This window comes from Pristiophorus japonicus, chromosome 5, assembly GCF_044704955.1.
Source record: "Pristiophorus japonicus isolate sPriJap1 chromosome 5, sPriJap1.hap1, whole genome shotgun sequence".
Lineage (NCBI taxonomy): Eukaryota > Metazoa > Chordata > Chondrichthyes > Pristiophoridae > Pristiophorus > Pristiophorus japonicus.
The window spans coordinates 57,512,629-57,535,724 of NC_091981.1; the positions used below are offsets into that span (position 1 = coordinate 57,512,629).

Sequence of the window (23,096 nt, forward strand, 5' to 3'; positions counted from 1 at the left end):
GGCAGTCAGGGACGATCGACTGGCAAGGGACCTTTTGTTTCAAACCGCAGCTCATGCTGGAGGCGTGGAGGCACACACTCAGGAGTTTGCAGAGATGAGCAAAATACCTGCAGAAATTGCAGAAATGGACACTGGGGGAAATTGCTGGAAGCTGAAGTTCAGCGAGTTCATGTGGAGCACGTATACAGTTCATACACCAGGACGCCACCGATAATGATGAAAGTGCTCCTCAATGGCATCCCAGTATCAATGGAGTTAGACATGGGTGCCAGCCAGTCCCTGATGGGTATCAAACAGTTCGAAAAGTTGTGGGCGTCCAAGGCCAGGAGGCCAAAATTATCGCCGATTGACACACAGCTACGGACTTACACAAAGCAGATCATTCCGGTGCTAGGCAGCGCCACGGTAGTCGTGACCCACAGAGATTCGGAGAACAGGTTGCCACTCTGGATTGTCCCGGGGGACGGTCCTGCACTACTGGGGAGGAGTTGGCTTGCTGTCATGAACTGGAAATGGGTCGATGTCAATGCAATTTCCTCTGTGGAGCGAGTATCATGCTCACAGATCCTGGACAAATTTGACTCATTATTTCAACCCGGATTTGGCACTTTCATGGGGGCCAAGGTAGTGATTCATATAAACCAGGACGGAAGGTCAGTACACCACAAGGCCAGGGCGGTGCCGTACGTGATGCGGGAAAAGATAGAATGCGAATTGGACCGCCTGCTGAGGGAAGGCATCATCTCGCCAGTCGAATTCAGTGACTGGGCGAGTCCGATTGTGCCGGTGCTCAAGGCGGATGGGTTGGTCAGGATATGTGACGATTACAAGGCCACCATCAATCGGGTGTCACTCCAAGACCAGTACCCGCTACCAAGAGCGGAGGACCTCTTTGCGACGCTATCCGGTGGCAAACTTTTTTCAAAATTGGACCTGACCTCAGCTTACATGACCCAGGAGCTGGCGAGTGAGTCGAAGAAGCTGACCACCATCACGACACACAAGGGGTTGTTTGAGTACAACAGATGTCCGTTCGGGATTCGCTCGGCCGCCGCGATCTTCCAACGAAATATGGAAAGCCTCCTCAAGTCGATTCCAGGGACAGATCACAAACCCCTAATGTCCCTTTTGGCCGACAACAAGGCCATAAATGCAAACGCATCGGCCCGCATACAGAGATGGGCACTCACGTTAGCCGCCTATGACTACACTATTCGGCACAGACCAGGCACCGAAAACTGCGCCGATGCACTCAGCAGGCTCCCACTGAGGGGGCTACCGAGCATGCTGCTGAGATGGTCATGGCTGTTGAAGCTTTCGGAAGTGAAGGCTCACCCGTGACAGCCCGTCAGATTAAAGTCTGGACAAATAGAGAACCGCTATTGTCTCTAGTCAAGAAATGTGTCCTGAATGGGGACTGGGCAGCCACGTACAGGGCATGCCCTGAGAAATTTAAACCATTTCACAGGCGCAAGGATGAACTCTCGATTCAGGCCGATTGCCTACTGTGGGGAAACCGCCTAGTTATGCCCCAGATGGGCAGAGAGGTGTTCATCAGAGAACTCCACAATGGGCACCCGGGCATTGTCACGATGAAGGCAATTGCCAGGTCACACGTTTGGTGGCCAGGGATAGACGCAGATCTGGAACTTTGTGTTCGCAGGTGCAACACGTGTGCCCAGCTGGGCAATGCGCCCAGGGAAGCCCCCCTTAGCCCCTGGCCATGGCCCGCCAAACCTTGGTCATGCATCCATGTGGACTACGCAGGTCCTTTCATGGGGAAAATGTTTTTGGTTGTAGTTGACGCCTACTCCAAATGGATCGAGTGTGACATTTTAAATTCAAGCACATCCTCTGCCACGGTAGAAAGTCTACGGGCAATGTTCACCACCCATGGTCTACCGGACATCTTGGTCAGCGACAATGGCCCGTGCTTCACAAGCACTGAATTCCAGGACTTCATGGCAGGCAATGGAATTAACCATGTTAGAACGGCACCGTTCAAGCCGGCCTCAAACGGCCAGGCAGAACAAGCAGTGCAGATAATCAAACAGGGGATGCTCAGAATCCAAGGGGGTTCCCTACAAACCCGCTTATCACGCCTCCTGTTGGCCTATAGATCCCGACCACACTCGTTCACAGGGGTTCCACCCGTAGAGCTGCTAATGAAAAGGACGTTCAAAACCCGGTTATCCCTTATACACCCCACCATGAAAGAAATTGTCGAGAGCAGGCGCCAGTCACAATATGACTACCATGACAGGACTGCGAGGGCGCGATGTATTGATGTAAATGATCCTGTTTTTGTCCTCAACTACGCTGCAGGGCCCAAATGGCTCGCAGGCACTGTAGTTGCCAAAGAGGGAAATAGGATTCTGGTAGTTGAACTTACCAATGGACAAATCTGCCGCAAACATGTGGATCAAACAAAAAGGAGGTTCAGCAACCCCATAGAAGAAGTAGAGGAAGAACATGATATAGAGTTCACTCCGCCACAGGTGACCGAACACCGGAACCAAAGGGCGGAGAGCCCAGTCACTGTGGGCAGTCTGGATAGGCCTGAGGCACCGCAAACAGCAGACACTCAGGCCAGCGCCCAACAACCGGAGCCCCAACTCAGGCGCTCTACAAGGGAGCGTAAACCACCAGAGAGACTCAACCTGTGATCCCAATAAGACTTTGGGGGGGGAGGTGATGTCATGTATTCAACCAGCATTGTAACATGTATAAACTGACCTCAGTTGTACACCGTGAGAACACTGACCACTAGGTGGGAGACACTCCTCACCTGGGCCTTCAGGTATAAAAGGGGAAGCTCCACCCACTTCCTGCACTTGAGTGCTAAGGAATAAAGGACAGGTCACAGACTGACCTTCTCTCAAGCATGGGCCTCGTGTGCATTTATACTGTGTAGTAAGGACGTATCAGCAACAAAAAGTTCTGGGTTGGAAATTGGTATGTGTTGTGCCCGTTTTTCGAGCGTAAAATGAACGCAAAGCGCACCAATTTAGCAGTGGGATGGCCTGCACCCAATCGGCATGTGTGAAAAATTATAACACTGTAAATTGTCATTGTTTTAATGCAATTTGATGTACAAAAATAATTAAGTTCATGTGTAAGTTAGTACGATAAAATACCTTCCTCCTTTCCTCTGCTGCAATCATTTTATCTTCAATCTCTTCTATTGTCACACTCTTTTGTTTAGTTGATTCATTCCTTAACTTATCAAGTCTTGATGGAAGCTTCTTTAAGATTCCCTCAGTTGATTTCACGTCAAACTAACATGGTAACAAACAAAAATGTAATTAAAAATGAATTTCAAAGACTGTTAAAGCATTGAAGAGAAACTGACATGTTTAAAAACTCAGGAAATAAACAGTTCACAAATACAACATTAAAATCATGGAACGGTTCCTAATTTAAAACATTTTCAATGTATATTATGCAGGGATTTTCACAGTGAAAATCCTAGCATACAGCAACCAAAACAGTTTGGCAGTTCTGCTTTCAGTGAAGACACCTGGACAAGTGTTTCAGTGCTGGAGCACTGCCCAGCTGGAGGCAAAATAATAGCCCATAAACCAATGTGTTTCAGGCCATCACACTAGGAATAGGCAGGCACTGGGTATATGGTAGGAGGCAAATCTATTGTAAGATGTGTATACCTGAATGCTAGAAGCACTAAAAATAGGGTGGCACAACTGATGGTTGTTGTGGCAGTAGGGAACTACAATGTAATCCAGAGAATAGAAATTAAAATAATATTCAGTGTCCCAACAATAGAATGGACAGAATAGGAGGTGGCATAAGCCCTATGTGTGAAGGACACATGTGACTTGGTGCTGTGGGAGATGGAAAGCTACAACATGAATTGCTCTGGCTAGGCTTCTTTAATGTGAAAAAATACCCCAAGCCAACACTAGGAGAATGCAACAGACACCAGGTCAGCTTAAGAAGGAGGACAGTTTCCTCCATGAATTGTAAGAGGCAACAGGAAAATGATTTTAATGGGCTACTTCAATCAACAAAATGTAATGTGGAAAATCTAAGTGGTTTAGAGTCTCCATTGGTACATTAATGTATGACTGCTACATGACTAAGTATGTCAAAGAAGCCACGAGAGGCGATGCTCGCCTTGACCTGGTAATTCATTAATGATCTAGACAATGTATAGGATATGGAAGTTGTAGCATACCTGGGGAACAGTGACCATAGAATGATCACATTTAACGTGATCAGGGAGTCAGATATATCCAAGACCAGGAGTCGGGTACATAACTTTAAAAAACTAAATTCAAAGAAGTGAACTAAAGAAAATTGACTGGGGTAATTCATATCTTCATAGAATACTTGGAACTCCTTCAAAAGAACAATGCTGGTGGTGCCTCTGAGGGTGTTGAGAAAGATTTGCAGCCACAAAATGAAATAAGTCATGATCAGAAGTTTTAAATAACTGTACATGTGCAAATTTGCTAATCGGCAGGTGTTTCTCTATTACCTGTACATTTATTACATTAAAGCAAATCATTGTATTAATTTTTGGTTTAATGCCGATGTGAAAACCAAGTTTGAGTTTCCTGTTCCCAAATGTGCAGAAGATGAAAGTTAGCACATACCAGAGGACTGTGAACCTCTTGCCATTCTTCATTGTGGGCCTGGTTTAAGATCCCCTGAACTAAAAGTTCTTGCAGAATGTCAGCAGATCTTGGTCTCTCCCTAATGTCTTGTGTTGGTCCATTCTTTTTCAGCAAGCTGCTTGCAGTAAGTGCTAAATCTGAACGGAGAAATAAAATAATATAATTAAGAATAATTAGAGGTCAACTTATTCAAGAGCAGCGAGTAACAGTCTCTCATCACTCAGCATTCTGTCTCTTTGCACATGCAAGCATATTTTTGGAATGGAAAGTGAGGCTGAATTACAGCTATCCAAATTCACTAAAGGCACAGGTTGTGCAAGATCACCAGGGAGGGTCGCTGTGACTGATTGGCCACATTTCAATCTCCTGGAGGCCCATGGAATAGGAACATGTGATTTATTGGAAGCTGTCTGTGGCCATTGGACATTGCAGGATGTTGAATGATTCGTCAACTCCAATATTGCAAAAACCCCCAAACCCGAAAATCCAGCTCCTTATGTAAGAAGTTACTCACAGATATTCACTTTTAGCTTGGGAAGGTCAGCAGGTATTTATTAGTGGCATCCCTTTTCTTTGGAGATGAAAGGTACTTGAAATTGTTTTGGTGGAATCTGCCCACTGGCCTGTACAAAATAGGCCAAATTGGCTAAATTCTGATGCTTATCAAGTTAAACCAAATTTGCTCAATTCTGATCACTTCAGAATGCACATTTCTGATGAATTAATACTAAACAGCCCCAATTCAGACTGTATTTGAAATGTCATGGTGAGATTCTAGGTGACAAAGTGCAATACAATATGTGCCTGGAACTGGCATTCAAATCCTGTCTTCTGGACTGAAGGAATTAACTTTGCTCTTTCTTCAGCTATGAAGGTCGTAAAGGGAAAGGCACTTGGACAGTCTCCACCCAGCCTAAGCCCACAGTATAAAGCTGGCCAAGATTTGGCACTAATTAGGCCAGCCCATTCAGAGAGGCTGCTAACATAGATGGTATAGGAAATATTAGTAGCATACGGTGTAGTCGGTCGTGTTTTTCTCAGGTTAAGGGAATATGTTAAAGGGGTGGTGGTGGGGTGTTTGTGGTGGGTGTAGATTTGGAGTTTTATTCTATATCCTGAAAGTGCTTATGTAGATATTGGGAAAAAAATGTTTTTCGTCGTCAGCACTCATAGCTATCAACTTGATGGGAACAAATCTTTTTTTAAACTATAAATTACTCATGGCATAAATAGAATACATAAGAAATTACAAATCAAGAGCCAAGAAAAGGCCATTCAGCCCTTCAAGTCTGCTCCTTCCATAGACAATCTATCCTATCATGGACTCTACTTCACCTAATTAATCTCTTGAGGGAATGTTTTGCATAAAGACCCTGAAAGATGTCAAATAAAATTCCACGATAAACCAATCCTTCCATCAGCTGTAGCAGCAAAAGGGTCACTGGAGTGGATTTTCAACTTGCCTCTGGCGTTGTGGATCATCTGTGTATTGTCAATGTATTCTTAACAGCCGTGCAGTAACTTATTTGTCAATCAGTTTTAATGCAGAAGCCCTTGTGTACCCTTCTATGCCGCATATCATAAGTATTGAATGCAATTATGATACAGGGTACTACAATGCGCAGCTTCTGTTGAAAATGGAAAACACCAAATCAAAGGGAAAAAAGCACCAATTACCTTGTATACATGAGTAAAATGAATATTTGCTTGGGGGCTGGATTACAAAGGGGAGGAAGTGATGCTTTAGTTGTATAGAGCCTTGGTCAGACCCCATCTGAAGTTACTGTGTTCAGTTCTGGGCACTACACCTCAAGAAAGATATATTGACCTCTGAGGGTTGTAGTGCAGATTCACCAGAATGATACCGGGGCTTAAAGGGTTCAATTATGAAGACAGGTTGCATAAGCTTGGCTTGTATTCCTTTGAGTATAGAGGGATGAGGGGTAATATAATTGAGATGCTTTAAGTGATAAAAGGATTTAATAAGGTAAAAAAAAATGAAAGACTTGCCTTTATATAGCACCCTTCATGACCACAAGACATTCCAAAGCAACTTACAGCCAATTAAATACTTTTGAAGTGTAGTCACTGTTGAAGAAAACGCGGCAGCCAATTTGTGCACACCAAGCTCCCACACACAGCAATGTGATTATGACTAGATCAGCTGATTTTTTAGTGATGTTGAATGAGGGATAAATATTGTCCATGACTCCAGGGATAATTCCCCTGCTCTTCTTCAAAATAGTGCCATTGGATCTTTTATGTCCACCTGAGAGAGCAGATGAGACCTTGGTTTAAGGTCTCATCTGAAAGACGACACCTCTGACAGTGCAGCTATCTCTCAGTATTACACTGGAGCATCAGCCTAGATTTGTGTGCTCAAGTTCCTGGCGTATAGTTACTTTCTGGTGGTGGAATCCAGAACAAGGATATTAATCTTAAAATTAGATCTAGGCCATTCAGGAGTGAAATCAGGCAGCACCTTTTTCATACAATGAGTAGGGAAAATCTGGAATTTCCTCCCCCAAAGAACTGTGGATTCTGGGGGTCACCTGAAGCTTTCAAGACTAAGATCGATAGCTTTTTGTTAGGTAGGGGTATCAATGGATATGGAGCAAAGACAGGTAAATGGAGTTGAGGTATAGATCAGCCATGATCTGATTGAATGGTGAAACAACCTCAAGGGGCTGAAAGGGCCTATTCCTAGGTTCTGCTGAGGTACATAATGATACCGAGATGTGGCTGCCAATGGTCTTGGTAGTGATTTATTAATTTTGTCTCATATACTTATTTACTCACTAACTCGCCAGATAAAATGAACTGTAAAAGGATGGGCATGACGGTATTATGCTGTCCAGCCTACTTCAACATTGATCTGGGCATGTAAAAATTTGAATATGTTCAGATAAATCTCAAAACCTCATAGTTGTTACTATTCTTCTTTTGTTATGTTATGGTCCCAGCGCAAATGAGGTACATCGATCCACAATAACAACACAAAAATATGTGTGTCGCTTTACATTAATCTGATTGGCCAATGACACACCTTTCTAGAAATCTTGGTGTCCATTCTGTTCATCCCTTTGATTAAATTCATGCTAGAAACATCATAAATTTAGAATGAAAATCCTAGTATAATTGAAGCATTGGGCCGAAATTCATCAACTCACCGCTCGCTGCCGTCCACTGCCTCTGGAAAATCCACCCAGTGCCACTTTCGAGGTGGCTTGGAGCGGGTGGGAGGGGAGAGTCACCGAGAACCGCCCGCTGATGTCAAAGGACGGCCAAGTGGCGCAACTGATCTCTCGCCTGCCGAGCTCCCATATTGACGCGGGTGGGAGTCGGCGGGAGTCAGCGCCAGAACGGGGGGTGGACCGCTGTGAGGGTTTTCCCCGACGGTAAGTATCAAGAACCTGAAAAAAAGGCTGGTGAACATTTTATATATTTTTTTCCACAGCAACTTAGCTGAAGATCTTCCGATAGTTTTTTTTATTGTTTACTGATGCTTTTTTTCCAGCTGTTTGACTCTCCGTGGGCCCGACTCCATCCTTGATGGCACTTGGACGGCAAGCGCCTCTGCCGCCGAGAATGAGACCTCCCGCCCGCTGCCGCCCAGATTGGCGGCGTACCTCGTCAATTTGCCACCCGCCGACCTTTGAGGGACCTCGGCGGCAATCGGCGGCACTTTGGGCGGGCAGAGGCCTTGATGAAAATTGGCCCCATTATTTAATTGATGGGCACAATTAGCTATCTCACAATGCAACTCATATAACATTTGCACATTTATACTTGAAGGCAAGGCCATGATGACCTGAACATTCGGTCTATCTCAGTTATGTATGAACAAGCGGATCACACTGCTGGATGTACAATAAATTCTATTCACTATGTAAATGAGCTCACTCCATACCATCGTTAAATCCATTTTGTAGTAACGTCCCATTTGGTTTCCTTAAAGGTGGCAAGGACTGTTGTACTGCTCCCGGCAATGTTATTAAATCCTCCTCTGACACTTTAGATCTAGGTGAATCGTCGATTACATTTAACTTGCTGCTTTTCCTATTGTTTTTAATCTAAAAGGGGAAATAAAAGATTTCTGATTCAGTTAATCCATTTGTGATTGGAGTGTTGTATGTCGAGCTCTGATGCTATTCGCTCTACTTTGCTCTATCAACTCCGATAGTTTCTTACTTATACCACTTTTGTTTTGTAATTAGTTGCATACATAGCAAAATGTTTCCTTACGAACAGTAAAAAAGGTGAAAATAAAGTATTAGACAGATCCATACTCATCGGGAACGGGAGGGGGATTTTAGCTGCGAGTGTGTTTCAAGCGGGTGAGGTATGGGACGGACGCCAAACAAACCCGCCCCCCTTTTCTGACGTAATCAATTTGAGGCTGGAGTTATTTTATCTCCAGGGTCTGATTTACAGTCAGCTGCCTACCCTAAATGGGCGGGAAGAGGCAGGTGAAGAGTCACATGGAGTGGGGCAGGTGGGGCGGGGGTGCGAGGGGGGGGACTCTGCCAGAGTCTCACAAGGCGGGGCCCCAGGACAGCAAAGGCCCAGATTTTCTTTGTGGGTTCCAGGAGGAGCACTTACAAGAGGAGCTCTTCTATCTGCAGAGAAGGTTTCCCAGAGCAGGGCTGCCACAGCAGGGGTTAAAATGCCATTGGGGTACTAAAGACATTATAGGACCCAGATTTGCATACATTAATGAGGCTCCTGCCTGAATCAGGTGGGCGCCTCGGCTGCCTAAAGAAAAAGGGCCCAGTAAAGGTGGTGGCAGGGGAAGCAGGGCAGTAAGTGTTCAGAGACGCTTTTAACTGCGCAGCTGCTCTATTCCCTCCTGTAGAATTTACCAATATCTCGCAAAGATTCCAGGTACCTTTCCCCTGCAGAGGAGAAGAATCCCTTTCTGAGCTTTTAAAATGAGTTTAAAGGGGCAGACAAAGCCTGCGGGGGATAAAAGGGAATGCATTCATGGAGACCTCCCCCTCCCCCCCAGTGTTTGGACTCATAGGAAAGGGAATTCAAAATGGACCTAAATTACAGAAGCTTGAGATCCCCTAAACATCTATGGGAAGGAGCATATCAATTGTAAGATTCTACAACATTTTGGCTGCGAAAAAGAGTTACCAAATACAGGAGTTGGGGCCAACCTCTAAAGCAAATTCGTGTATTAAGGATCCCAGGCTATTCACCCCCTAAGAGATAATCGAATTACCCAATCAAGCACAATGGAAATCATGGTCAGGAAACTGGACAATCCTAAAACAATGCAAAACCAGTGATAGCACATTCTCACACCCTAATCGAGTTACTGCTGACAAAGGAGACATTTGAAAATCAATGGACAGAACAGTTAAACAGAGTCCAAGAGATTTGATGGGAGATAACGGAGCCTTTTTTTGGGATATATCTATCCCCCAGTTTTACAACGAAAAACTAGCAGAACACAGACTGGAACTCGCACAGACTCGAACAAGGACACAGACTGGAACACAGAAACAGACACAAGCAGCCTGCTTCCTCTACAGTGAAGAAATGGAATAGTGAAGGAAACTACCAGAACTCATCAAGAACTGACCGAGCACGAGGCCCACGAAACGGAAGGTTGTCAGCAACCAAATTGACAACCACTCTACAATCTACTTCTGAACGACCAACGGGGGAGAAATTACCAAAAGGGACGAACTAAAACTATTCCTAACCGAAGAAAGTGGGTATTTACCCCATACATCCAAAACGCAACATAGCGCATCAACGGACGCACCCCAACTGAAGACTACGCAGTCTGAAGTCCTCTCCTCTGTCCGGGGTGCGGCTCGCCTAGAAGGCCAAGTGCAGCGAACCCCGAAACCGTGATTCACCGGCAACTGTCTAAAGGGATTGGTGAGCATAGCCCCTGAACCCTCAGAGCTATAACTTAGTTAGTTAGGGGAATTGGGAGGGGGGAGGCTGGGATAACTTGTGTAAATGTATCTGCATTCTCCTCTTTACCCCATTTAGAGTTTAAGCTGTATTCTTTTCCCCACAGGCTGTAATTTGACACTTTATTCAATGTGTTGTACCCCTCAGTGTGTATTGGTCTGTATGTGTTATTAAAGGTGTGCCTTTTACTTCTTTTTAAACACAATAAAGTTATACCTGCTTCCTACCTTGAAACCGATTGTCTGTCCAAGTCTGTCACGGTCCCTTCATAATTCCAGTGTCTAGAACCAAGGGTGTGGGAGTGATTCGGAACCGCTCATATAAGGTCAGAAGGGAAAGCTGACCCCCTGCAAACCACCCCTTACACTCCTGCTGAAGTTAGTTAAGAACCACCCCACCCCTACCCTGTCCATTAGACAGTGTAACCTCATGCACCACCCTCCCCAACCACTATTAATGCTGATGCCTTCGAAGGGAAAAGCAGAAAAAACAAACCGGGGCTAACTTTAGGAAAAGCACAAGAAACTACTCCCCGACTTCCAAAAGCAATCATAAGAACATAATAATTAGAAGCAGGAGTAGGTTATACGAGCCTGCTCCGCCATTCAGTAAGATCATGGCTGATCTTCATCTCAACTCCACTTTCCCGCCCAATCCACATATCTCTTGATTCCCCGAGAGTCCAAAACTCGATCAATCTCAGTCTTGCATATGCTAAACGACTGTGCATCCACAGCCCTTTGGGGTAGAGAATTCCAAAAATTCACATTCCGCTGAGTGAAGAAATTCCTCCTCAGCTCAGTCTTAAATGGCTGACCCCTTATCCTGAGACTATGCCCCCAAGTTCTAGACTCTCCAGCCAGGGTGAAACAGCCTCTCAGCATCTATCCTGTTAATCCCCCTCATGATTCTTAATGTTTCAATGAGATCACCTCTCATTCTTCTAAATTCCAGAGAGTATAGGATCAATCCACTCAATCTCTCTTCATAGGGCAACCCTCTCATCCCAGGGATCAATGTAGTGAACTTTCGTTACACCACCTCTGAGGCAAGTATGTCCGTTCTCAGATAAGGAGATCATGGGGCCGAAATTCAGGGTCCGGATAAGGTCCGTTACCGCTGTTTTGCGGCGGCCATGCACTGGAATCGAGTGGCTGCTGCATTGCAGTCCACTGGCCGCCACGATGCAAATTCACCTCGGGGATTTTTCGACCTGTCCTTACTTCCACCCCGCTGCTGCCAACCATCGCAAACGTGTCAGCAAAGCGCACACCACCGATCTTCTGCCCAAAATTTACCTCCAAAAATCGACGATCGGCCGCGCGGTGCCCTCGACAGCTTTTTCTGTCGGGGCACCTTCTTTTGTGAGTGTGCGGCATGACAGCACGGCGGCCCCTCAAGGCGAGGACGCACTGCCATGGCTGCCATGCTTTTTTTCCCAGCCGACTTCCCGATCGGCCAAACTATTATTGCCCTAGGTTCGGCCTTGCTGCCAACAGACAGCCTGGTACCCCTTTTTGGATGCCAGGCCACTGGCCCGGCCGAAATCCTCCCTGGTGGCCCAGTGGCCGAACCTACAAATTCGCTGCTTCTCTCCCCTTTAAATGAGGGGAGAGACATGGTGATGCACACAGGCATTGACGTTACCACTGCTCTGCCGCTGAGTGACAGCGGCGGAGACTAGGTCCCGCCCCAACCTCTGCCCCTCACCAGCACTTACCGCCACACTTCCCTCCCCATTATGACTGGCTTCCGGTCCAATGCGAAAAAACCTTCAAAGTGGAGAAAATCGATTGGAAGCCCGCCTCATTGCACCCAGCAGTATAAACAGGTAAAAAATCGTAGGTGCGCCAGGTTTCTGGCAAGCCTGAATTTCGGCCCACACAAATCTACACAGTACTCCAGGTGTGGTCTCACCAAAGCCATGTGCAATTGTAGTAAGACTTTTAGTATGCTTGTACTCCAACTCCCTTGCAATAAAGGCCAACAAGCCATTTGCCTTCCTAATTTCTTGCTGTACCTGCATGCTAACTTTCTGTGCTTCCTGTACGAGGACACATAAATCTCTCTGAACACCAACATTTAATAGATTATCACCATTTAAAAAATATTCGAGGCAAAATTCAGGCGGTAACAGCCACGAGGCGGGGGTTCCTGTGTCAGGCATGGAAGTCTCGCCCCGCGAACTATATTGGGCTTAACACCGCCAATAGGAAGTGGAATGCAAAATATCTCACTCCACTTCCAGAGGGGCGCAAAGGCATGCAAAGTTTCCAGCGCTACGCGGTGGGGAAACCTAGTGCCGGTGGGTAGACAGGGCCCTTCCCTTCCAGTAAAGGTAGGGCCAAGTTGCCGAATCTGCAATGGGGAGAAGTGGCTACCACTACACCATTGGGCAGCGGAGTGACTTGGCAGCAGCCCGGCACACAAGTGGAGTGCTGGGCTGCAAGATCGCGGCACGGACCCTGCGATCTGCAAAGTAGAAGGCTGCAACGGGTAAGTCGGGCATTTTTTTTTACTGCCGTACCTCCCCTTTAATTTTCACCTCACGAGCAGCCTACAGCCCGTAATGAAAATTTGGCAGCACCACGTGAAGAGGGTTGTCCGCAGCAGCTTCACGGGGTGCTACCAAATTTTCATTACGGGCCGAAAATGGGTCATCGCACATGGTCGTTGCCGGCGCAGCAGTGCGGGGCGCTACCCGTCGGAGCGATGCGCTACCAGTTACCGCCACCGTTAATCTCCCATGGAATTTCGCGAAAGTCGGTAGCGGTGCCGTGCCCAGGATGAAAAGTAATTTGCACTCCCTGGGGCCGCTAACAGGAGACGAAAGCAACATGAATTTTTTCCCCATTCTGTTTTTCTATTCTTCCTATCAAAGTGAATAACCTCATATTTCCCCACATTATGCTCCATCTTCCACCTCATTGCCCACTCACTTTGCCTGTCCATATCCCTTTGCAGGCTCTTTGGGGGAGAAATTTGCATCGTCTGCGTCTCCCATTTGCGGCCCTGGGTGGCGCAAATGACCTCACCCGGGGCGCAGGCTCACTACCGACTCCTGTGAAATTCCGTGGGAGTTATCGGAGGTGCTAACCGGTAGCACCCCAGGCCTCAGGTCACTGCGTCGGCGAAGCCAACATCATCACCATGTGCAGCGACCTGCTTTTGCCCCGGACCGAAAATTCGGTAGCGCCCCATAAGGCTGCCATGGGCAATGTCCACGCCAGCCTTGTGGGTCGCAAACCAGACTTCAGTCCGCTCGCGGGGCGAAAATTAAAGGGGAGGTGCAAAGCCACCATTTTCAAAATTACTGATCGCGGCCTTGCCCTCTTGAAATCGCAGGTTCTGTGCCACGATGTTGCTGTCTGGCATTCCGCTTCTGTGCCGGGTTGCTGCCACGGAACCCCACTGGTGTAGTGGTGGCCACTTCTTCCCAATTAGCGATTAGCGACATTGCGTTCCACTTCCTCTCGGGGGCAGAAAGCCCAATTTAGCTGCCGGGGCGGGACTTCCGCGCCTGGCGCAGGAAGACCTGCCTCGCAGCTGGTACTGCCACCAAAAGGGGCAGTACCGAATTTCACCCTTTTGTGTTCTCCTCACAGCTTACTTTCCCACCTAGCTTTGTATCGTCAACAAACCTGGACACATTGCAATCGGTCCCGTCATCTAAGTCATTAATATAGATTGCAAATAGCTGAGACCCAAGCACTGATCCTTGCGGCACCCCCACTAGTTATATCAAACAAGCTCCAGGATACTATGGTGGCCCATACCACCCTATGTTAGCCCTGCCACTGGACTCAATAGCCACATTGCTGGCTGCAGTATTGTCAATGCAGCAACTCATCAAGGTTACTACGGTAGCTGCCTCTTCCCCTTTGCCATCTGCCACTGAGAAGGACAAGACCAGTAGTGCTGTGAGTACTCCATCACCCCCAAGTTCCCCTTCAACTAACACACCATTCTGACTTGGACACATATCACCACCATTCCTTCATCATCGCTCGGTCTGTCATGTTTGTAACTACAATGTAAGACCATTGTATTACTGTATACACTTAACTTAGATGCACACCTTGACCACATGGGGTGAACTTATGGGAGACACTCCTTACCTGATCACACAGGTATATAAAGGGAGGTCCCACGCAGGGTCATCACTTCTGGAGTCCTGTAATAAAGAGCTAAGGTCACAGAGTGGCCTTGTCCCTGGAATGTGCCTCGTGTGGTTTCATGCTGTAGAGTAAGGACTTTACATTGGCGACGAGAAACGGGAATTCACGACCCACGAGAATGGCCACTGGTAGCACAGAGGAACGGTACTGTGTTGGGGAATACTGGGATGATTTTGTCGAGAGGCTTCTGCAAAGCTTCGTAACTAAAGACTGGCTAGGGGATGCAGCAGCCAACAAGCGACGGGCTCATCTCCTGATCAGCTGCAGGCCAAAGACTGTGCTCATGAAGGACTTACTGGCACCCGAAAAGCCGTCGGACAAAATCTTTGAAGAGCTCAGCAAATTAGTCGGGGAGCACCTCAAACCAGCGAGCAGCATACACATGGCTCAACACAGATTCTACACCCACCGACGCTGTGAAGGACAGAGCATACCGGACTTTGTAGCGGATCTCTGGCGTTTGGCCAGCCTCTGTAAGTTCACAGACGCCTGCAGGGCGGAGATGCTAAGGGACTTCTTCATCGAGGGTATCGGTCATGCAGGAATTTTTCGCAAGTTAATTGAGACCAAGGACTTGACCTTGGAAGTGGCAGCGTTGTTAGCTCAAACTTTCATGGCGGGGAAGGAAGAGACGAAAATGATTTACACGCGCAATTCTGCCTCTAATGCGGCGATGGATCAGGGAGTCAATATCATAAATGCTACTCAGAGCCCCGCAGGCAGGCAGGGGCAGTCCGACATTTACCAGGCAGCAATTGATCCCAGAGTAGGATCTCAACAGAGACAATGGCAGGCTGAACGGACGTTCACGCCATCACAGTGGACAATGCGGTCCGGGTATGGGGCCATTGACACCCACTAATAGGGTACTTAAGAGCAGTCAAAGGGACAGTCAGCGTGGAATTCCTGGCTATCGTCTCTTTGTCCCCAACAATGGAAACTTTAACTCATGCTGGAGGTGTGGGGGAAAACACTCAGCCAGATCTTGCAGATTCCAACATTTTGTCTGCAGAAACTGCAATCTCAGTGGCCATTTAGCTCGAATGTGTAGAAAACCTGCAACCAGACTGATATATGAGACAGAGGGACCAGAAGAGGGTTCTGTGAGGCAGAATGACTTTTGGGGCAAATTGATGGATGCCGCGATTCAGCGGGTCCATGCGACAAATATTCACAGTTCATACACCAAAACGCCAGCAATGATGATGAGGGTTTTGTTGAACAGCATCCCAGTACGCATGGAGCTGGACACTGGGGCCAGCCAGTCACTCATGGGCATTCAGCAATTGAGAAGCTATGGCCACTCAAAGCTAGTAGACCCAAATTAGAACGTATTGAGACACAATTACAGACTTACACCAAGGAAATCATTCCGGTGCTTGTCAGTGCAATGATGGCTGGCACATACAATGGGCTAGTGAACCGGCTGCCACTCTGGATTGTCCCGGGCAATGGTCCTGCTCTGTTGGGGAGGAGCTGGTTAGCCGAGATGAACTGGAAATGGGGGGATGTTCACGCAATGTCCTCGGTGGAGCGAAGTTCATGCTCACAAGTCCTACAACAATTCGAGTCACTATTTCAACTGGGCATCGGATCTTTCAAAGGCACTAAAGTGGTGATACACATTATCCCGGACGCCAGGCCAGTGCACCACAAAGCCAGAGCGGTGCCGAATGTGATATGGGAAAAAATCGAGAGCGAATTGGACCGGCTGTTGCGAGAGGGAATCATCTCGCCTGTTGAATTCAGCGATTGGGCGAGCCCCATCATTCCCGTTCTAAAAGCAGATGGCTCTGTCAGGATCTGTGGCGACTGCAAGGCCACCAACAATCGGGTGTCCTTACAAGACCAATACCCGCTCCCAAGAGTGGAGGACCTCTTCGCCATGTTGGCAGGCGGCGAGCTGTTCACCAAGTTGGACCTCACTTCAGCCTGTATGACCCAGGAACTGGCCGACGAATCCAAACTACTGACCACCATCACCACGCACAAGGGACTGTTTGCGTATAACAGGTGACTGTTTGGCATTCGATCAGCGGCCATGATTTTTCAATGTAACATGGAAAGCCTGCTTAAATCCATTCCTGGAACGATCGCATTCCAGGACGATATCCTCATCACAGGTCGAGATACCGAGGAACACCTCCATAACCTGGAGGAGGTGCTACGTCGACTGGACCGGGTAGGCCTGCGACTCAAGAAGTCTAAATGTGTGTTTTTAGCTCCTGAGCTTGAGTTTCTGGGCAGGAGGGTTGCTGCAGATGGGATGCTGCAGACCGAATCCAAAACAGAGGCGATTCGATGAGCACCCAGGCTCTGCAACATATTGGAGCTGCGTTCATTCCTGGGACACTTGAACTATTTTGGGAACTTTCTGCCGAACTTAAGCACGTTGTTGGAGCCGCTACATGTGCTCCTGTGTAAGGTTTGCGATTGGTTTTGGGGGGACTGTCAGGAACAGGCTTTTGATCAGGCGCGAAACGTACTTTGTTCAAACAAATTGTTGACCCTGTACGACCCCTGTAAACGTTTAGTTCTGACTTGTGATGCATCGTCCTATGGGGTTGGGTGCGTGTTGTAGCAGGGTAATGCTGAGGGTCAGCTACAACCTGTGGCTTATGCCTCCAGGTCGCTCTCTCAAGCAGAACGGGGATATGGCATGGTCGAGAAGGAAGCGCTTGCATGTGTCTATGGTGTAAAAAAAATGCATCAGTACCTCTTTGGTAGGATGTTTGAATTAGAGACGGACCACAAGCCACTCACATCCCTGTTGTCAGACAGCAAGGCTGTCAATGCCAACGCATCAGCCCGCATACAGCGGTGGGTCCTCACGCTAGCTGCTTATGACTACTCCATCCGGCACCGGCCCGGCACTGAAAACTGCGCTGACGCACTCAGCAGCCTCCCACTGGCCACCACCGAGGGGACAACTGAGTAAAGTGCTGAGATGGTCATGGCTGTCGATGCCTTTGCAGTGCAGGCTCCCCATCACAGGCCTCCAGATCAAAATCTGGACAAACAAGGGATCCCCTCCTATCCTTGATTAAGAAATGTGTCCTGACTGTGCATTGGGCGCCCACACATGGAGCATGCCCTGAGGAGGTCAGACCGTTCCACAGGCGGATGGATGAGCTCTCCATCCAAGCTGACTGCCTACTATGGGACAGAAGGGCAGGGAGGCATTCATCAGGGAACTCCACAGCGAGCACCCAGGCATTGATGAAAGCCATTGCCTGGAATTGATTCAGAACTGGAACACTGTGTTCGCAGGTGCACGACCTGTGCCCAGTTGGGCAATGCCCCCAGGGAGGCCCCGCTCAGCCCATGGCCCTGGCCCACCAAGCCATGGTCACGCATTCACGTTCATGGGGAAGATGGTCCTCATTGTAGTAGATGCGTACTCAAAATGGATCGCGTGCATCATTCTGAATTCATGCACGTCATCCACCACCGTGCGATCTTTGCAACCCATGACTTGCTGGACATCCTGGTTAGTGATAATGGCCCGTGTTTCACGAGCTATGAATTCCAGGAGTTTATGTCGGGCAATGGCATCAACCACGTCAGGACTGCGCTGTTCAAGCCGGCCTCCAATGGCCAGGCGGAATGGGCAGTCCAAATCATTAAGCAAGGTATGCTCAGGATTCAAGGACCCTCCCTACAATGCCATCTATCGCGCCTCCTGCTGGCCTATAGATCCCGCCCACATTCGCTCACGGGGATCCCACCCGCAGAGCTGCTCATAAAACGGACACCCAAAACTCGGTTGTCCCTCATCCACCCAGTCCTGACCGACATAGTTGAGGGCAAGCGCAAGTCACAAAATGAGTACCATGACCGTAATTTAAGGGGGAGATGTATAGAAATAAATGATCCTGTATTTGTCCTCAATCACGCCATGGGGCCCAAATGGCTTGAGGGTACTGTAATTGGCAAAGAGGGGAATAGGATCATTGTGGTAAAACTCAACAATGGCCAGATATGCCGTAAGCATCTGGACCAAGTAAAAAAAAGGTTCAGCATGGACATGGAGGAACCTGAAGAAGACCATGAGATGGAGCTCACACAACGGCAACGAATGTGCAACAAGAGCAATTGGAAGAATGCACAGTCCCTGAGGTCAGCCCGGAATCACTACAGGTGATAGACACTCACATCAGCGTCCAACAACCTGAGCCCCAACTGCGGCGCTCCATGAGGGAATGAAGACCACCTGAAAGACTGAACCTATGATCCCAGTAAGGTTTTTGGGCGGGGGGGGGGGGGGGGGGGGGGGAGAAGGTGATGTCATGTTTGTAACTACAATGTAACACCACTGTATTACTGTATACATTCAACTTAGATGCACACCTTGACCATAGGGGGTGAACTTGTGGGAGACACTCCTTACCTGATCACACAGGTATATAAAGGGATGTACCACGCAGGGTCATCACTTCTAGAGTCCTGTAATAAAGAGCTAAGGTCACAGAGTGGCTTTGTCCTTGGAATGTGCCTCGTGTGGTTTCATGCTGTAAGTAAGGACTTTACAAGGTCAATACCCTGGAATTCCCTACTTGATACCATTGTGGGAGCACCCCACAAGTAATGCAATAGTTCAAGGAGAAGGCCCACCAACACCTTTTCAGGATTAACTAGGGATGGGTAATAAGTGTGGCCTTACCAGTGTGTCCCACATCCCAAGAACAAACACCTGCTCCCTCCCACCCCCATATGTCCCAATTTCCTGAGGAACATAGGATAGAAATAAATAACTTGCATTTATATAGGGATTTATTACATCATCAGGAAGTGCCAAAGTGCTTCACTTCCAATGAATCTATTTTGAAGTGCAAGCAGTTATGTGGGAAAATGCAGCAGCTAATTTACACAGTAAATAAGATGAATGACAGTTAAAGTGTTTTCATCAGGACACTTGGGAGAGCTCCCTGCTCTTCTTTGAATTATGCCATGGGATTTTTAAACTTAGAATCATAGAATGACACAGCACAGAAGGAGGCCATTCGGCCCATCATGCCTGTGCTGGCTCTTTGAAAGAGGTATCCAATTAGTTCCACTCCCCTGTAGTCTCTTCTATCCAAGAATATTGGAACAGGCAGGCAGTACCTCCTAATGACCTTCCCAATCCACCAGCCCACTCCCAAAGGTCTTAGACTTCTTTTCACATAGATTTCAAAACAAATATAAAGCTAGCGAATGAAGTAAAAAAAGCTGGCTTTGTTGTTGGAGGAATCAATTCAGACTGGTTAACTTGGGTTTTAGAGTAATAGGAATGCAATTAAAGTTGAATCTCCCTAGTGACAGTCCAATTAAACTTCCAGTATCAATTAGTTTTGCATACTGGAGCCACTGAATAATTCAGATTCCTCAAATAATGAGTCACAGATTTACAGCTTGCTACAGCGTTGTTCCTCAGGAAACCTACTTTCCCAATTTCAGGTCAATGCTATAAATGAAACCAAACCAACTAATGTCCTAAAGGGAAATTATCAAAATTAGTACATTGCTACAAGGTCTTAAAGTGGGTCAGAGATAAAAGTATGTGTTATGTCTTGAATAAGGAGTCAGACTAGATACTGCAAGCTCAAAGTAAGTGTGACCGTAGTCCTTTATTATAGATCTCAGAGTGCCTCTCCAGCCTGTGAGGCCTCCTTATATACAGGTGCTCCCAAGGGACCCCTTGGGACTCCAGGGGTTAAGCCCTCTGGTGGTTAGACATGGCAATTACAGGTTTAAACACTCCCCTCCCCAAATTAATAGTGTAACTATTTACAATGTGAGTCGATTTGGGGCCTTCCTTTCCCTGGTTGATCGTCTTGGTGCAAATGCTGGTGTTGGTGAGTCGTTTGTTGGGCCTTCGCTGGGCTGCTGCGCAGCTGGCCTTGCTGGACTGCTGGGGGTGGGGAGTCCTGCTGGGCTGCTGCGAATGATGGGTTCTGCTTCGTGGTCAACCGCTAGGTCGGTTACCACTTGCATGTGTGTTGGAGGGTCGAAAAAGGTAGAGTCTATTGTGGGTTGTTCTGGATAGTCCGAAAATCTGAGTTTGGTTTGGTCCAAGTATTTTCTGCAGGTGAGTCCATTTGTAAGTTTGACCACAAACACCCTATTCCCCTCTTTGGCAAAAACAGTGCCAGCAATCCACTTGGGACCTTGTCCATAGTTCAACACAAATACAGGATCATTTACTTCAATTTCGCGTGACACATTTGCGCGATCATGATATGTATTCTGCTGAAGCCGCCTGCTCGCTACCTGTTCATGTAGATCAGGGTGGACTAATGAGAGCCTTGTCCTAAATGCCCTTTTCATGAGCAGTTCAGCGGGAGGGACCCCGATGAGCGAGTGGGGTCTTGTGCGGTAGCTAAGCAGGACTCGGGATAAGCGAGTCTGCAGTGAGCCTTCAGTTACCCTTTTCAAGCTCTGCTTGATTGTTTGAACTGCTCTTTCTGCCTGACTGTTGGATGCTGGCTTAAACGGGTCAGACGTGACATGTTTGACCCCATTGCAGATCATGAATTCCTTGAATTCGGCACTGATAAAGCATGGCCCATTGTCACTTGCAAGGACAGGAGGCAGGCAATGCGTGGCAAACATGGCCCGTAGGATTTCAATGGTGGCAGCGGACGGGCTTGCCGACATTATTGCACAATCAATCTGTTATGTCTTGAATAAAGAGTCAGACTAGATACTGCAAGCTCAAAGTAAGGTGTGACCATAGTCCTTTATTACAGATCTCAGAGTGCCTCTCCAGCCTGTGAGGCCTCCTTATATACAGGTGCTCCCAAGGGATTGTGGGATCCCTTGGGAGTCCAGGGGATAAACCTTCTGGTGGTTAAGACATGGTATTTACAGGTTTACATACATGAGAACACTGTCCCCCAAAGTCGAAAGTGTAACTATTTACAATGTGAGTCGATCTAGGGTTTTCCTTTCCCTGGTTGATCATCTCAGTGCAAATGCTGGTTTTGGTGAGTCGTTTGTTAGGCCCTCGCTGGGCTGCTGCGCAGCTGGCCTTGCTGGGCTGCTGGGGGTGATGAGTCCTGCTTCGTGGCCAACCGCTGGTTGCCATTTGTGTGTGTGTTGGAGGGTCGAAAAAGGTGGAGTCTATTGTGGGTTGTTCTGGATAGTCTGTAAATCTGAGTTTGGTTTGGTCCAAGTGTTTCCTGCAGGTGAGTCCATTTGAGAGTTTGACCACAAACATCCTACTCCCCTCTTTGGCCAGGACAGTGCCAGGAAGCCACTTGGGACCTTGTCCATAGTTCAACACAAATACAGGATCATTTATCTCAATTTCGCGTGACACATTTGCGCGATCATGATATGTATTCTGTTGAAGCCGCCTGCTCTCTACCTGTTTGTGTAGATCAGAGTGTACTAACGAGAGCCTTGTCTTAAGTGCCCTTTTCATGAGCAGTTCAGCGGGAGGGACCCCAGGGAGCGAGTGGGGTCTTGTGCGGTAACTAAGCAGGACTCTGGATAAGCGAGTCTGCAGTGAGCCTTCAGTTAACCTTTTCAAGCTCTGCTTGATTGTTTGAACTGCTCGTTCTGCCTGACGGTTGGACACTGGTTTACACGGGGCAGATGTGACATGTTTGATCCCATTGCGGGTCATGAACTCCTTGAACTCGGCACTGGTAAAGCACGGCCCATTGTCGCTTACACGGACATCAAGCAGCCATACGTGGCAAGCATAGCCCGTAGGCTTTCAATGGTGGCAGCAGACGTGCTTGCCGACATTATCACACATTCAATCCATTTGGAGTACGCATCTACAACCACTAAGAACATTTTTCCCAAGAACGGGCCTGCATAGTCGACATGGACCCTAGATCATGGTTTGGAGAGCCAGGACCATAAACTCAGTGGCGCCTCCCTGGGTGCATTGCTTAACTGTGAACATGTATTACATTTGTGCACACAGGACTCTAAATCTGCATCGATACCGGGCGACCACATGTGGGATCTGGCTATCACTTTCATCATTACGATGCCTGGGTGAGTACTGTGGCGATCACTAATGAAAGTGTCCCTGCCCTTTTTTGGCACCACTACCCGATTACCCCATAGGAGGCAGTCTGCCTGTATAGATATTTCATCTTTGCGCCGCTGGTATGGCTTTATTTCTTCCTGCACCTCTAAAGGGACACTAGACTAACTCCCGTGGAGCACACAATTTTTTACTAAGGACAGTAAGGGGTCCTGGCTCATCCAGGTTCTAATCTGTCGGATGGTAACAGGTGATTGCTCACTCTCGAATGCTTCCATTACCATAACTAAATCTGCGGCTGTGCCATGTCCACCCCGGTGGTGGGCAATGGCAGCCTGCTGAGAGCATCGGCACAGTTTT

At 47.7% G+C, this 23,096-nt stretch overlaps 1 protein-coding gene across 1 annotated transcript in view; it reads right to left on the reverse strand.

Annotated features, from left to right (window-relative positions):
• The window catches only part of LOC139263806 (stathmin domain-containing protein 1-like), a 68,106-nt gene that overhangs the window by 2,293 nt on the left and 42,717 nt on the right, over positions 1-23,096 (reverse strand). Inside the window, exons 2-4 of the mRNA XM_070879859.1 lie at positions 8,548-8,710; positions 4,617-4,774; positions 3,138-3,278 (exon numbers count right to left, since the gene is read on the reverse strand). Coding sequence (XP_070735960.1) covers positions 3,138-3,278; positions 4,617-4,774; positions 8,548-8,710 — 462 coding nt within the window. The remainder of the gene's footprint in view (positions 1-3,137; positions 3,279-4,616; positions 4,775-8,547; positions 8,711-23,096) is intronic.